This window comes from Mizuhopecten yessoensis, unplaced genomic scaffold (assembly GCF_002113885.1).
Source record: "Mizuhopecten yessoensis strain PY_sf001 unplaced genomic scaffold, ASM211388v2 scaffold2447, whole genome shotgun sequence".
In the NCBI taxonomy this organism is placed as follows: Eukaryota; Metazoa; Mollusca; class Bivalvia; order Pectinida; family Pectinidae; genus Mizuhopecten; species Mizuhopecten yessoensis.
The window spans coordinates 184,829-201,906 of NW_018404550.1; the positions used below are offsets into that span (position 1 = coordinate 184,829).

At 37.7% G+C, this 17,078-nt stretch overlaps 2 protein-coding genes across 9 annotated transcripts in view; one reads left to right on the plus strand and one right to left on the minus strand.

Moving 5' to 3' along the window:
* Positions 1-1,931, plus strand: part of LOC110446014 — a 13,722-nt gene extending 11,791 nt beyond the window's left edge. The window contains exon 4 of the mRNA XM_021490945.1: positions 1,683-1,931. Coding sequence (XP_021346620.1) covers positions 1,683-1,931 — 249 coding nt within the window. The remainder of the gene's footprint in view (positions 1-1,682) is intronic.
* Positions 1,932-3,779: 1,848 nt separating this feature from the next.
* The window catches only part of LOC110446021 (tuberin-like), a 45,737-nt gene continuing 32,438 nt past the window's right edge, over positions 3,780-17,078 (minus strand). For 2 of the 8 annotated variants that reach the window (XM_021490965.1, XM_021490959.1), the window contains 5 exons: positions 14,233-14,372; positions 13,852-13,930; positions 12,150-12,176; positions 4,782-4,873; positions 3,780-4,312 (listed from right to left, as the gene is read on the minus strand). In XM_021490965.1, coding sequence (XP_021346640.1) covers positions 4,133-4,312; positions 4,782-4,873; positions 12,150-12,176; positions 13,852-13,930; positions 14,233-14,372 — 518 coding nt within the window. In that variant the 3' untranslated portion in view covers positions 3,780-4,132. The remainder of the gene's footprint in view (positions 4,313-4,781; positions 4,874-12,149; positions 12,177-13,851; positions 13,931-14,232; positions 14,373-17,078) is intronic. The other 6 variants (XM_021490962.1, XM_021490960.1, XM_021490961.1 and 3 more) reach the window with 6 other exon arrangements.

The following is a 17,078-nucleotide window of genomic DNA, read 5'->3' on the forward strand; positions in this document are numbered from 1 at the left end:
CTTGGTCACAGATGTGCGAGAGTCTTTGAGCCCCCTCATCTCGATTAAGAACTGACCAAATTTGTTTATTTGTATTTTGCTACAGTGTATTGACAGTGTTTATCAACTTATAATGGAAGTATGTCAAACGTAGATCGATGTAAGGATTCCTATATAAATACAATTATTTGAGAAGGATCTTGCTCTGATGTACACCTCTCACCTAAAATTTCTATTGGTATTTTTAAGTTTTTAATGTAAAACAAGAGGTCCATTGGACCTGTAACGCTCACCTGGTTTTATATATAAGTCATTACAACTGAATCCATTAGTACATCTTTATATGAAATTTCCTCAAAACCAGACAAGATCTATGTTCTAACTCAACTGGGACCACAATATCTGACTTTCAACTAATCAGGGGCCTCCATTGAGTTGCCCTATTAACAGATTTTGAAATAAGTAATATGTCATATTACAGGGTATAACTAGACAATACTTAAATTTTCATTCAACTATAAGCTTTTATAAACCTAGAAACCAATTTTTAACAATTTATGAAAACTTCACTATAGAATATGATAATCTAGCTGTACCATTTCTTAGGACTGCAGGGGTCAAATCAACCTCATTAAATTAAGAAATGTTTGTTCTTCATCAATAATGTTTTTGACCAAACTTTGTACAATCCACTCAGGCAATTAGGGGGTGTTAAAGCAAAACATTAGATAATTTTCCTCTTTTGGGCCCATCCTTCCTAGCCCCAGGGGTCGAACCAGCCTCATTTATTTAGGAAATGATTGCCCTCCCCCAATGAAGTTTCAGAGCAAATTAGGTTAAAACCATGTCTGGTTTTTAGGAGGAGATGTGTTTTAAAGTAAAATTTTAGCTAAGTTCCCCTTCAGGGCCCCGCCCCCTGGCCTCAGGGGTCAAACCAACCTCATTTATTTAAGAAATGATTGCTCTCCCCTACTGATGCTTTTAAAGAAAAAGTTGGCGACGGATGACGGACGCTGCGCCACGGCATAAGCTCACTATGGTCCTTCCTAACTCAAAGAAAACACCCCTCCGCCAGGCCATCAGGTTGTATTGGTATGCTTTTCCAGTTGTCGAGACATGGCATTCAAGCAGTGTTAGACTGTGGCATTACCATATAAAATGATTTTTTCATCACCAAATAACTAATAAGCAAATAACTGAAAACAACAGATTTTAATGTCTAGTTTGTATTGGGTACAGGATACAACCAACTGGGTCTGTACAGCAAGTGTGGAGAACACAACAGCTAACACGATACCCTGGAGATATCAGTAAGGTAATACATCATTTAGAGTGAACAGCAAAGCCGATGTTCTAGGAAACTCTCATAATAGGAATAAGGATTTAGAATAATACTTGCTAAAGAATGGACATTTATTTAAAATCATATATTATAATTGAATGTTAAAATCAATTCATAATAAATATATTAGATTTTTATCTTTGACACACTTCTATATTCATGTTCTACATGAAAACATTAAATATTCAGATAAAGACAATTGCACAAACAGGAACTTTCCTTTAGACATAGACAACACATGTGACTAGAATGATCTTAATACGAAGATGCTTCCAGTTGTGCCAGGAATACATAGTGTTGATTGTTATACCTTCCTTTGTTTTATGATTCAATCATTTCAACATTAGGACATTACTCCAAGTCTTCACAGGACACACCACAGTCTTCTCACACAAACTCTGTGAAGTCTCCTAGTCTTCACAGGACACTACAGTCTTCTCACACAAACTCTGTGAAGTCTCCAAGTCTTCACAGGACACTACAGTCTTCTTACACAAACTCTGTGAAGTCTCCTAGTCTTCGCAGAACACTACAGTCTTCTCACACAAACTCTGTGAAGTCTCCAAGTCTTCACAGGACACACCACAGTCTTCTCACGCAAACTCTGTGAAGTCTCCAAGTCTTCACAGGAAACAACAGTCTTCTCACACAAACTCTGTGTAGTCTCCAAGCCTTCACAGGACACACCACAGTCTTCTCACACAAACTCTGTGAAGTCTGCAAGTCTTCACAGGAGACTACAGTCTTCTCACACAAACTCTGTGAAGTCTCCAAATTCTTCACGGGACACTACAGTCTTCTTACACAAACTCTGTGAAGTTTCCTAGTCTTCGCAGGACACTACAGTCTTCTCACACAAACTCTGTTAAGTCTCCAAGTCTTCACAGGACACACCACAGTCTTCTTACACAAACTCTGTGAAGTCTCCTAGTCTTCACAGCACACTACAGTCTTCTCACACAAACTCTGTGAAGTCTCAAAGTCTTCACAGGACACACCACAGTCTTCTCACGCAAACTCTGTGAAGTCTCCAAGTCTTCACAGGACACCACAGTCTTCTCACACAAACTCTGTTAAGTCTCCAAGTCTTCACAGGACACACCACAGTCTTCTTACACAAACTCTGTGAAGTCTCCAAGTCTTCACAGGAAACAACAGTCTTCTCACACAAACTCTATGAAGTCTCCTAGTCTTCACAGGACACACCACAGTCTTCTCACACAAACTCTGTGAAGTCTGCAAGCCTTCACAGGACACTACAGTCTTCTCACACAAACTCTGTGTAGTCTCCAAGCCTTCACAGGACACACCACAGTCTTCTCACACAAACTCTGTGAAGTCTGCAAGTCTTCACAGGAGACTACAGTCTTCTCACACAAACTCTGTGAAGTCTGCAAGTCTTCACAGGAGACTACAGTCTTCTCACACAAACTCTGTGAAGTCTCCAAATTCTTCACAGGACACTACAGTCTTCTTACACAAACTCTGTGAAGTCTCCTAGTCTTCGCAGAACACTACAGTCTTCTCACACAAACTCTGTGAAGTCTCCTAGTCTTCACAGCACACTACAGTCTTCTCACACAAACTCTGTGAAGTCTGCAAGCCTTCACAGGACACACCACAGTCTTCTCACACAAACTCTGTGAAGTCTGCAAGTCTTCACAGGAAACAACAGTCTTCTCACACAAACTCTGTGAAGTCTCCAAATTCTTCACAGGACACTACAGTCTTCTTACACAAACCCTGTGAAGTCTCCTAGTCTTCACAGGACACTACAGTCTTCTCACACAAACTCTGTGAAGTCTCCAAGTCCTCACAGGACACTACAGTCTTCTCACACAAACTCTGTTAAGTCTCCAAGTCTTCACAGGACACTACAGTCTTCTCTCACAAACTCTGTGTAGTCTCCAAGTCTTCACAGGACACTACAGTCTTCTCTCACAAACTCTGTGTAGTCTCCAAGTCTTCACAGGACACTACAGTCTTCTTACACAAACTCTGTGAAGGTTCCTAGTCTTCGCAGGACACTACAGTCTTCTCACACAAACTCTGTTAAGTCTCCAAGTCTTCACAGGACACTACAGTCTTCTCTCACAAACTCTGTGTAGTCTCCAAGTCTTCACAGGACACTACAGTCTTCTCTCACAAACTCTGTGAAGTCTCCAAGTCTTCACAGGACACTACAGTCTTCTCTCACAAACTCTGTGTAGTCTCCAAGTCTTCACAGGACACTACAGTCTTCTCACCCAAACTCTGTGAAGTCTGCAAGTCTTCACAGGAAACAACAGTCTTCTCACACAAACTCTATGAAGTCTCCTAGTCTTCACAGGACACACCACAGTCTTCTCACACAAACTCTGTGAAGTCTGCAAGTCTTCACAGGACACTACAGTCTTCCCACACAAACTCTGTGAAGTCTCCAAATTCTTCACGGGACACTACAGTCTTCTTACACAAACTCTGTGAAGGTTCCTAGTCTTCGCAGGACACTACAGTCTTCTCACACAAACTCTGTTAAGTCTCCAAGTCTTCACAGGACACACCACAGTCTACTCACACGAACTCTGTAAAGTCTCCTAGTCTTCACAGGACACTACAGTCTTCTCACACAAACTCTGTGAAGTCTCCAAATTCTTCACAGGACACTACAGTCTTCTTACACAAACTCTGTGAAGTCTGCAAGCCTTCACAGGACACTACAGTCGTCTCACACAAACTCTGTTAAGTCTCCTAGTCTTCACAGGACACACCACAGTCTTCTCACACAAACTCTGGGAAGTCTGCAAGTCTTCACAGGACACTAAAGTCTTCTCACACAAACTCTGTGAAGTCTCCAAGTTCTTGGTGTTTTGCTGGTTGTTCCACTTGTTTCACGTTTTCTGTCAATGTCTTCATCTTGATTCGTTTGATCTGGCGAAGTCTCTCTAACCAGTTAGAAGCAAAGGGGTCCTGTGGCTGACTCTGTTGTCTCTGCAGCACCAAGGAGGCCAGCTGAGGAAGTCAATAAAAGAGGTCAACATCACACACAGCTATTACTGGAAGTATTTTTTTCACATAAATGACATGTGTGACCTTCATGGTGGGCTAGGGTTTCAGATGTCAAAAAATGTGACAGCCCTGCATCCCTGAGCAGGTACAGGTTTAATATTATGACACTAGGCCACAGTTTTGTAGAAGTTATTTATATGTTTTTAATGTTTGAATAATATGACCACAAAATAATGTGAAGATATTAATTTCAACATCATTAAGCCTTTTTCCCAGCAACTTGCATGGCAAATATGAATTGTATTTACAATTATTTTCATTATTATTGATTATGAATTATATTTTGATATGGAACTGACAAAAGTAAACAACATTCAAATTTAAACCTAAATCTGAATGAAAAAAACCCATCATGATCCTTGGGTTAGTTGAGCTAAATAGGAAGTTTAATGATAAATGTTTTACAACTTACATCACAGTTCACTGCTATCTGTCTGACCAAATCTGGAAGGTTGGCATCTGATATGATCTTGGTATCTTTGTGTCCAAGAATTTCTGCAATATCTGAATATATTTGGTTATCAAAATTTAATCAATCTGTCAATTATCAATCATTTTCAATACAAATTATTTCTATTACAAACCAGCAAAGAACGGTGATTTTTATTTAACAAAAATATACAATCATTGTGAATTGTTAATGTCATTATTATATAGGGCTCAAGTCATGTGACCTACTTTTAGGTAGTTCTTGCAATGTGACATCTTCATAGGGAGTTCATGTAATGTGACAATCCTAGGAGCTCAAGTCATGTGACATAATTAAAGGAGGTCCATGTCATGTGACAACATTCTAGGAGCTCAAGTCATGTGTCATAATTACAGGAGGTCCATGTCATGTGACAACATCCTAGGAGCTCAAGTCATGTGACATAATTACAGACGGTCCATGTCATGTGACAATATTACAGTGGAATCATGTAACAAATATTTGCAACAGTATAATCTTGATAAACCACCTCAAATCTCAAAATACAGTATGGTTATCCCCATTCTAATTCATATAAGCATGACTTCATAAAAGCAAAATTTCACAATGAGTCAATGTCAGTCAGGAAGCTGTGTTTACCCTAGAAAAGGGTCCGAAATAATATTCTGATATCTGAACCAGAAACCAACAATAGGCCTTTCAAATAAAATAACTGTAGTGTTTTTCCTAGTAAAATGCAGTGTCATGTATTGAACCTATTTGGTGTATTATTGTAACAGAAGGTATCCAGATATTTAAATGTAACAAGAGAAAACCAACATTTGTACATTTATTACATGGTATCAACAACACACAATTCAAATGTTGCCCTTTCTTTCAAAATGCATTTTCAAGCAGGGCACACTTGTTTTAAATAAAAATTGTTAGTTCAGACATTATCTCATATGAAATAGGGAAATTTGTTTGGTATTCCTTGTCAACACTTTGGATCGTGAATGCATAAGGATTACATATAAAAGAATGAAGCAGAATTTACCAATGAAATTCTGTGGTTATTAGAATTCACTAGCAATAACATGCAATCTACTGAGTGAGGAGGCTACCAGTGTGCTGTAACATGTACTCTCCACTAACTACGGCAAATAATACATAGTCACAGATTAACAATTGGAAAACTCAATTCAACCTTTGGTTTAACATTAATTTATATCACCTGGAAAACATGTATATATGAAGGATACAATTTAGTCAAACTATGTTCAGAAGTATAGAAGTAATTTACCAAATGCATGAATCACATGACAATGCATTATGTAGCAATTTTAACTGTGGTGTCATAAAAGCATTCAATGCAACAAACTATGATATTGCTTCAACTGATAATTGTGCGGTTCAAAGTAATTATGATGGTTATAGTGCAAATGATAAACACACATTTTCAACTCATTTAATATTTGAATTCCTATAGAATTTTGTTACTGCATCAGATTGAAAGATCTCAAATTAAAATTCAAAACTTAGCTCAATTAGATCCCGCCATTTATGAATTGTTTGGATTTACGAGCCAATAGCTCTTCCTTCCCAATTAGCATGGAACTTGTGTAAAATTGGAAGTGGATATAAGGGGAAGGCTGGTTGCACTATTTGACCTATTGTAAGGCAGGTAGGACATACAGGGATAAATAAACCAAATTTACATACAATTAAGTCTTATAATCTGACAGATAACATAAAGCAGTTCCAGTTTTTAACATACACATAAATACCTATCACAACAAACCTTAAGGAAACTAACATAAGCTGTAAAATACACATTGTCCCAAAATATACAACAAAAAACATCCCCTAAAATATCCCTCATAATAATGATACACCTACATCACATCCCTCGTAATAATGATACACCTCCATCACATCTCTCGTAATAATGATACCCCTCCATCACATCTCTCGTAATAATGATACACCTCCCTCACATCCCTTGTAATAATGACACATCTCCATCACATACCTCCTAATAATGACACACCTCCATCACATCCCTTGTAATAATGACACATCTCCATCACATACCTCCTAATAATGACACACCTCCATCACATCCCTCATAATAATGCTACACCTCCATCACATCCCTTGTACTAATGACACACCTCCATCACATACCTAGTAATAATGATACACCTCCATCACATCCCACATAATAATGATACACCTCCATCACATCCCTAGTAATAATGATAAACCTCCATGACATTCCTGGTAATAATGATACACCTCCATCACAGCCCATGTAATAATGACACACCTCCATCACATACCTCGTAATAAGGATACACCTCCATCACATCTCTCATAATAATGATACACCTCCATCACATACCTTGTAATAATGATACACCTCCATCACATCCCACATAATAATGATACACCTCCATCCCATCTCTCGTAATAATGATACACCTCCATCACAGCCCATGTAATAATGACACACCTCCATCACATACCTCGTAATAATGACACACCTCCATCACATACCTCGTAATAATGATACACCTCCCTCACATCCCTTGTAATAATGATAAACCTCCATCACATCCCTTGTACTAATGACACACCTCCATCACATCCCTCATAATAATGATACACCTACATCACATCCCGCGTAATAATGATACACCTCCATTACATCCCTTGTAATAATGATACACCTCCATCCCATCCCTCGTAATAATGATACGCCTCCATCACATCTCTCGTAATAATGATAAACCTCCATCACATCCCTTGTACTAATGACACACCTCCATCACATACCTCGTAATAATGATACACCTCCATCACATACCTCGTAATAAGGATACACCTCCATCACATCTCTCATAATAATGATACACCTCCATCACATCTCTCATAATAATGATACACCTCCATCACATACCTTGTAATAATGATACACCTCCATCACATCTCTCATAATAATGATACACCTCTATCACATCCCACATAATAATGATACACCTCCATCACATCCCACATAATAATGATACACCTCCATCACATCCCTTGTACTAATGACACACCTCCATCACATCCCTCATAATAATGCTACACCTCCATCACATCCCTTGTACTAATGACACACCTCCATCACATACCTCGTAATAATGATACACCCAACAAACCTTAAGGAAACTAACATAAGCTGTAAAATACACATTGTCCCCAAATATACAACAAAAAACATCCCCTAAAATATCCCTCATAATAATGATACACCTCCATCACATACCTTGTAATAATGATACACCTCCATCACAGCCCATGTAATAATGACACACCTCCATCACATCTCTCGTAATAATGATACACCTCCCTCACATCCCTTGTAATAATGACACATCTCCATCACATACCTCCTAATAATGACACACCTCCATCACATCCATCCCTCATAATAATGATACACCTCCATCACATCCCTCGTAATAATGATAAACCTCCATGACATTCCTGGTAATAATGATACACCTCCATGACATCCCACGTAATAATGATACACCTCCATCACATCCCTCGTAATAATGATAAACCTCCATCACATCCCTTGTAATAATGACACACCTCCATCACATCCCTCGTAATAATGATACACCTCCATCACAGCCCACGTAAAAATCACACACCTCTATCACATCCCTCGTAATAATGATACACCTTCATCACATCTCTCGTAATAATGATACACCTCCATCACATACCGCGTAATAATGATACACCTCCATCACATACCTCGTAATAATGATACACCTCCATAACATCCCTCGTTATAATGATACACCTCCATTACATCCCACGTAATAATGACACACCTCCATCACATCCCTTGTAATAATGACACACCTCCATCATATACCTCGTAATAATGATACACCTTACAACCCTCTATCAATAAGATATACTCTTTGTTGCTTAATAGCACATTTGAATATTCCCTTTCACCTCTTAACATTAATTCACATGAAAAGTCTCCAACACATATTAACTAAAGAATAACCTCCCTTTCCTTTTTCTATCTCTACATATAACCAACACTCAAGTTTATTCAAATTGATGGATGGCGAGGAGTGAGGAGAGAAATGATGTTTGGTTTATAAGATACTGGTGAAGTTCAGTGAAGTTTATTCTGAGTGATGGATGGCGAGGTGTGAGGAGAGAAATGATGTTTCGTTTATAAGATACTGGTGAAGTTCAGTGAAGCTTATTCTGAGTGATGGATGGCGAGGAGTGAGGAGAGAAATGATGTTTCGTTTATAAGATCCTGGTGAAGTTCAGTGAAGTTTATTCTGAGTGATGGATGGCGAGGTGTGAGGAGAGAAATGATGTTTGGTTTATAAGATAGTGGTGAAGTTCAGTGAAGTTTATTCTGAGTGATGGATGGCGAGGGGTGAGGAGAGAAATGATGTTTGGTTTATAAGATCCTGGTGAAGTTCAGTGAAGCTTATTCTGAGTGATGGATGGCGAGGAGGGAGGAGAGAAATGATGTTTGGTTTATAAGATAGTGGTGAAGTTCAGTGAAGTTTATTCTGAGTGGTGGATGGCGAGGAGTGAGGAGAGAAATGATGTATGCTTTATAAGATACTGGTGAAGTTCAGTGAAGTTTATTGTGAGTGATGGATGGCGAGGTGTGAGGAGAGAAATGACGTTTCGTTTATAAGATACTGGTGAAGTTCAGTGAAGTTTATTGTGAGTGATGGATGGCGAGGAGTGAGGAGAGAAATGATGTATGCTTTATAAGATACTGGTGAAGTTCAGTGAAGTTTATTCTGAGTGTTGGATGGCGAGGTGTGAGGAGAGAAATGATGTTTCGTTTATAATATACTGGTGAAGTTCAGTGAAGCTTATTCTGAGTGATGGATGACGAGGAGTGAGGAGAGAAATGATGTTTGGTTTATAAGATAGTGGTGAAGTTCAGTGAAGTTTATTCTGAGTGATGGATGGCGAGGAATGAGGAGAGAAATGATGTTTGGTTTATAAGATAGTGGTGAAGTTCAGTGAAGTTTATTCTGAGTGTTGGATGGCGAGGTGTGAGGAGAGAAATGATGTTTCGTTTATAAGATCCTGGTGAAGTTCAGTGAAGTTTATTCTGAGTGTTGGATGGCGAGGTGTGAGGAGAGAAATGATGTTTCGTTTATAATATACTGGTGAAGTTCAGTGAAGCTTATTCTGAGGGATGGATGGCGAGGAGTGAGGAGAGAAATGATGTTTGGGTTATTAGATACTGGTGAAGTTCAGTGAAGTTTATTCTGAGTGGTGGATGGCGAGGAGTGAGGAGAGAAATGATGTTTGGTTTATAAGATACTGGTGAAGTTCAGTGAAGCTTATGCTGAGTGATGGATGGCGAGGAGTGAGGAGAGAAATGATGTATGCTTTATAAGATACTGGTGAAGTTCAGTGAAGTTTATTGTGAGTGATGGATGGCGAGGTGTGAGGAGAGAAATGATGTTTCGTTTATAATATACTGGTGAAGTTCAGTGAAGCTTATTCTGAGTGATGGATGGCGAGGAGGGAGGAGAGAAATGATGTTTGGTTTATAAGATAGTGGTGAAGTTCAGTGAAGTTTATTCTGAGTGGTGGATGGCGAGGAGTGAGGAGAGAAATGATGTATGGTTTATAGGATACTGGTGAAGTTCAGTGAAGTTTATTCTGAGTGATGGATGGCGAGGGGTGAGGAGAGAAATGATGTTTCGTTTATAAGATCCTGGTGAAGTTCAGTGAAGTTTATTCTGAGTGATGGATGACGAGGTGTGGACACAGGAATGGACAAGCAGACAAGCAGATAAGAGATAATTAGATAAGACTGTGTTTCCTGTACAAAGATTATAAGACTTTTTTATGCCCAGTGGTGGATGTAGCATAGGGAAATTCCACCCAAGGGGTTTCAAATTGGGTAAAACCTAAGGCATGCTGAGGTTTGTGCCTCAATTTGAAAACCCCAAGGATGGAATTTTCCTATCCTGTGTAGTCATGAAGAAGTATTTTTCTCTCATTGCAATCAACAGAATTATCTCAAAAACTGCCAAAAACTGTTGCAAAAATTATTGCACTGTGGTATCAGAATGTTCCCAATTTCATGATATTACGTCATTGTTGACCCATTGCGAAGTCATTCACGTGAAATGGGGTGTAAGATAGAACTTCTTACACCCATTTCTTACCCTTGACATTTCTGTCATACACACACAAGAATGAGAGAAAGTCCTGTATATCATAGTTTTTTAGAAACATGCAGAGTCTTTATGTCAAAGGTGGTGCAATAATTCTTGCATCCACCAGCTGGTGTCAAATGCTGATACTGATATCACTGTTGTTAATTAAACAAGAGGCCCATGGGCTTTAACGGTCACCTGAGTCCTACAGTATTTATTTTTGTTGTTGAAATATGTACCAAATTGAGTAAAAAATAGTTAAGTATAACGTTAACTTAAGTTTGTCAGGACCATGAGCTGATAATTCCTAGACAGAGTTTCAGTTAAATCGACCTATTAGAACTTGTTTTTAAGTTTGAAATAGTTATTTTCAAAATAGCGGCTGTGGCAGCCATATTGGATTTCTGATTGACCCGAAAAATAACAACACTTTGTCAGGACCATTAGTCTATCATTCCTACAAAGTTTCATCAGTTCAATCGGCCTAGCAGAACTTGAGTGTAAGTTTGAAATAGTTTTTCTAAATGGCGGCCGTGGTGGCCATATTGGATTTCTGATCGACCCGAAAAATAACAACACTTTGTCAGGGAGTTGTCAGTAACCTTCCCATGAAATATCAATGAAATCCCTTAGCCAGTATTTCAGCTTAGGTTGAAAATGCACGACGAAGGACAAAGACGGATAGCAATAGGTCACTTGAGCTAAAGCTCAGGTGACCTGAAAACACATTCCAATGGGCTTACGATTGTAATGTCACAACAAAACGTTGTCATCTGATTGTGACATCAAAATAATAAAAGTCATTGGGTGCACCCAAATGAGATACAGGTATCCCATATCAGTGTTCTGGGTAAGACTTGCATATCTAACATACATAGAGGTGGGAGAACACTTTCTATCTAGGCATAAAGAAAAGTGTAATGAACAAGCACTATATCTACAAACTAAAACCTATAATAAAGAATATAATGATTGGTTTATAATAGATCACATAACAGCAGACACTGATCTTTCCCTATCTCCTAAGGATGAAGAGCTCTGTGTTAGTATACTGCTGTAGTTAGGAGGACCCCAGTATAAGTTAGGGCATACTTTAGATATACGCTGTCAGACAGTGCTTATATAGTGTACACATCAGTACCTGTTGTTATCCTGTCCTGAAACGGCACTAGAACACAAGAGAAAATCAGGTGATGTCATTATCTACTTCCTGTTACAAAATGTTTCGAAATAGAGTAAATATTCAAATTTCAGAAGTAAACTGATAAATCAATAACAGTATAATATCAAATAAATATACATGTAATGTGTTTATCAATATAAATACAATTAGTCGAAACTTGCTTAGCCTTAAACTTTTAACATTTTAAAACATGATTATATATAACTGTGAATACCTACTCATTACAACATTGAGTTAATTGTTTCAATTCAAAGTAGAAGTGAATATGTAAATTAGGATATTAATCTCTATATATTACAATCTTAAATCCTTGCATGTGCATATTATCAACAAAACAAGAGGCCCATGGGCCTTAACGGTCACCTGAGTTCTGATATATCTATACAGAGAGTTGATTTTTGTTTCTAAAACATGAACAGAAATATTATTCAAAGTGACAAAAAACAATAAAACAACTTTATTCAATATCTAGCATACAGATCTAAGACTGAAAAGTATTTGAAACTAGCACCTCTGATTCTAAACAAGGAAAATGAAGCAATTTTAGCACACTGACTCCTTTGGGCCCCGCCCTACAGCCCTTGGGGGTAGGGCTGGCTCAAAATATTTTCAAAGTATTAAACTGTCAACTCACGGTTATAATTCCAATCAATTCAAGTTATCAACATGTAGGTTTTGAAATTTCAGTCAATTTGACCAGTTTTGGCCCCACCCATCAGCCCCTAGGGGTCAGTCAGGGCTGATATGTGCATACCATCAAACTGCTATCCAATACTGATAATGCTAACCCAAATTGAATTACTTCCCATGGAAATTAAACAAATGTTGGTCAAAAATATGATTTCCCTGTATAAACTATAGTAAAGTTTACCCCCTCCCCAGGGGGAAATGTGAGACCCCAGGGTCATGAAATTCACAATTTTGATAAAGCACCTGAAGACCCTCCCATCTCTGAAGAGTATTTGATTCTACCATTTGAGAAGAAGATTTTTGAAATTTTAGTCAATTTGACCCTTTTTGGCCCCACCCCTCAGGTCCCTGGGGGCTGGGGACCATATAATTCACAATATTGGTTGACCTTTGGTCATGGAAGGTTTCTGCAAAATTTCATTGAAATTGGTTCTTGGGTTTTGGAGAAGAAGTCGAAAATGAAAACTGTTTACGGACGCACGACGGCCGACGCACAACAAAAAGCGATCGCAATAGGTCACTTGAGACTTTGTCACAGGCAACCTAAAAAGAGGATCGTATCTTTCAGCTAGCATATCAAATAATATTCACAATGCTTGAATGTTCTGGCCTAATAGAAAAGGCAATGCCAAGTAAATGGATAATTCACATAGAGGACTGTGGATAGACTCTATACTGACGTTCATGCAAACATGACAAAAGTTGTGTATTGGGTCTCTAAACATGCATCAGTAAGGAAGAATGTGACGTGATCCTCTTGGTGAACATACACTACATTGTCAGTACCATGGTCAAACCATCCAAAAGCAGAGTGAATGTTTCAACATTTATACAAACTGAAACTTACATGCCATTTTTCTAATTATTATGTGTAAGCAGTGGCTACACATGCATCCACTCCATTACAGAATGAAACACCAGTCTCTTCACCTTACACCTGATCACTACACTGTAAGGGGAGATAATTTACCTTCCTTAGCCTGTAAAGTGACTGCATTACTCTCGTGGTCCAGGGGTTTGATAACGATATTCACATAGTTAAACTGTCCCTGAAATAAAAATACAGGATTGATGATGGCAATCTCATATTTTATAATGATTTAATACCATAATAATTATACTTCTTATCAAGGAAAGTTTATTCAATGGATAAGACACTTTGACTCTGACTTGCCTTAAAAACATGTGACTTGTGTTACAAGAGTTCAGTATATGGTGGAGTCTTCATGATTCGGACTCTGAATATACACAACTGTCTTCACAGCTATATACTTTACTAAGTGATAAATCAGGAAAGATATGTTTTGTTGAAGAAGAAAGTGTGTGAAATAACAATGTAACTTCGTGAGACCTTGATAGCCCCGATCTTGTAGTCCTCCCCACTGTCATTATACACGATGGTCACATAGTCATTTCCTATGTGGAGCTTCTTGGCATTACAATTTGGGTCGGAGTCCTTGTTAGGCATCAGGGTCGCCACATGGTAAATCACTGTGAAAAGGAAAAGTTTAAATCAATGTTGATGCTTCGTGATGAGGGTATTGGTTAAAACATTTCTGTGTGTATGTAAAATAGAGCTATCCCAATGTAGTAGTGATAATACAGGGATTATAATATAGAGCTATCCCAATGTAGTAGTGATAATACAGGGACTATAATATAGAGCTATCCCAATGTAGTAGTGATAATACAGGGACTATAATATAGAGCTATCCCAATGTAGTAGTGATAATACAGGGACTATAATATAGAGCTATCCCAATGTAGTAGTGATAATACAGGGACTATAATATAGAGCTATCCCAATGTAGTAGTGATAATACAGGGACTATAATATAGAGCTATCCCAATGTAGTAGTGATAATACAGGGACTATAATATAGAGCTATCCCAATGTAGTAGTGATAATACAGGGACTATAATATAGAGCTATCCCAATGTAGTAGTGATAATACAGGGACTATAATATAGAGCTATCCCAATGTAGTAGTGATAATACAGGGACTATAATATAGAGCTATCCCAATGTAGTAGTGATAATACAGGGACTATAATATAGAGCTATCCCAATGTAGTAGTGATAATACAGGGACTATAATATAGAGCTATCCCAATGTAGTAGTGATAATACAGGGACTATAATATAGAGCTATCCCAATGTAGTAGTGATAATACAGGGACTATAATATAGAGCTATCCCAATGTAGTAGTGATAATACAGGGACTATAATATAGAGCTATCCCAATGTAGTAGTGATAATACAGGGACTATAATATAGAGCTATCCCAATGTAGTAGTGATAATACAGGGACTATAATATAGAGCTATCCCAATGTAGTAGTGATAATACAGGGACTATAATATAGAGCTATCCCAATGTAGTAGTGATAATACAGGGACTATAATATAGAGCTATCCCAATGTAGTAGTGATAATACAGGGACTATAATATAGAGCTATCCCAATGTAGTAGTGATAATACAGGGACTATAATATAGAGCTATCCCAATGTAGTAGTGATAATACAGGGACTATAATATAGAGCTATCCCAATGTAGTAGTGATAATACAGGGACTATAATATAGAGCTATCCCAATGTAGTAGTGATAATACAGGGACTATAATATAGAGCTATCCCAATGTAGTAGTGATAATACAGGGACTATAATATAGAGCTATCCCAATGTAGTAGTGATAATACAGGGACTATAATATAGAGCTATCCCAATGTAGTAGTGATAATACAGGGACTATAATATAGAGCTATCCCAATGTAGTAGTGATAATACAGGGACTATAATATAGAGCTATCCCAATGTAGTAGTGATAATACAGGGACTATAATATAGAGCTATCCCAATGTAGTAGTGATAATACAGGGACTATAATATAGAGCTATCCCAATGTAGTAGTGATAATACAGGGACTATAATATAGAGCTATCCCAATGTAGTAGTGATAATACAGGGACTATAATATAGAGCTATCCCAATGTAGTAGTGATAATACAGGGACTATAATATAGAGCTATCCCAATGTAGTAGTGATAATACAGGGACTATAATATAGAGCTATCCCAATGTAGTAGTGATAATACAGGGACTATAATATAGAGCTATCCCAATGTAGTAGTGATAATACAGGGACTATAATATAGAGCTATCCCAATGTAGTAGTGATAATACAGGGACTATAATATAGAGCTATCCCAATGTAGTAGTGATAATACAGGGACTATAATATAGAGCTATCCCAATGTAGTAGTGATAATACAGGGACTATAATATAGAGCTATCCCAATGTAGTAGTGATAATACAGGGACTATAATATAGAGCTATCCCAATGTAGTAGTGATAATACAGGGACTATAATATAGAGCTATCCCAATGTAGTAGTGATAATACAGGGACTATAATATAGAGCTATCCCAATGTAGTAGTGATAATACAGGGACTATAATATAGAGCTATCCCAATGTAGTAGTGATAATACAGGGACTATAATATAGAGCTATCCCAATGTAGTAGTGATAATACAGGGACTATAATATAGAGCTATCCCAATGTAGTAGTGATAATACAGGGACTATAATATAGAGCTATCCCAATGTAGTAGTGATAATACAGGGACTATAATATAGAGCTATCCCAATGTAGTAGTGATAATACAGGGACTATAATATAGAGCTATCCCAATGTAGTAGTGATAATACAGGGACTATAATATAGAGCTATCCCAATGTAGTAGTGATAATACAGGGACTATAATATAGAGCTATCCCAATGTAGTAGTGATAATACAGGGACTATAATATAGAGCTATCCCAATGTAGTAGTGATAATACAGGGACTATAATATAGAGCTATCCCAATGTAGTAGTGATAATACAGGGACTATAATATAGAGCTATCCCAATGTAGTAGTGATAATACAGGGACTATAATATAGAGCTATCCCAATGTAGTAGTGATAATACAGGGACTATAATATAGAGCTATCCCAATGTAGTAGTGATAATACAGGGACTATAATATAGAGCTATCCCAATGTAGTAGTGATAATACAGGGACTATAATATAGAGCTATCCCAATGTAGTAGTGATAATACAGGGACTATAATATAGAGCTATCCCAATGTAGTAGTGATAATACAGGGACTATAATATAGAGCTATCCCAATGTAGTAGTGATAAT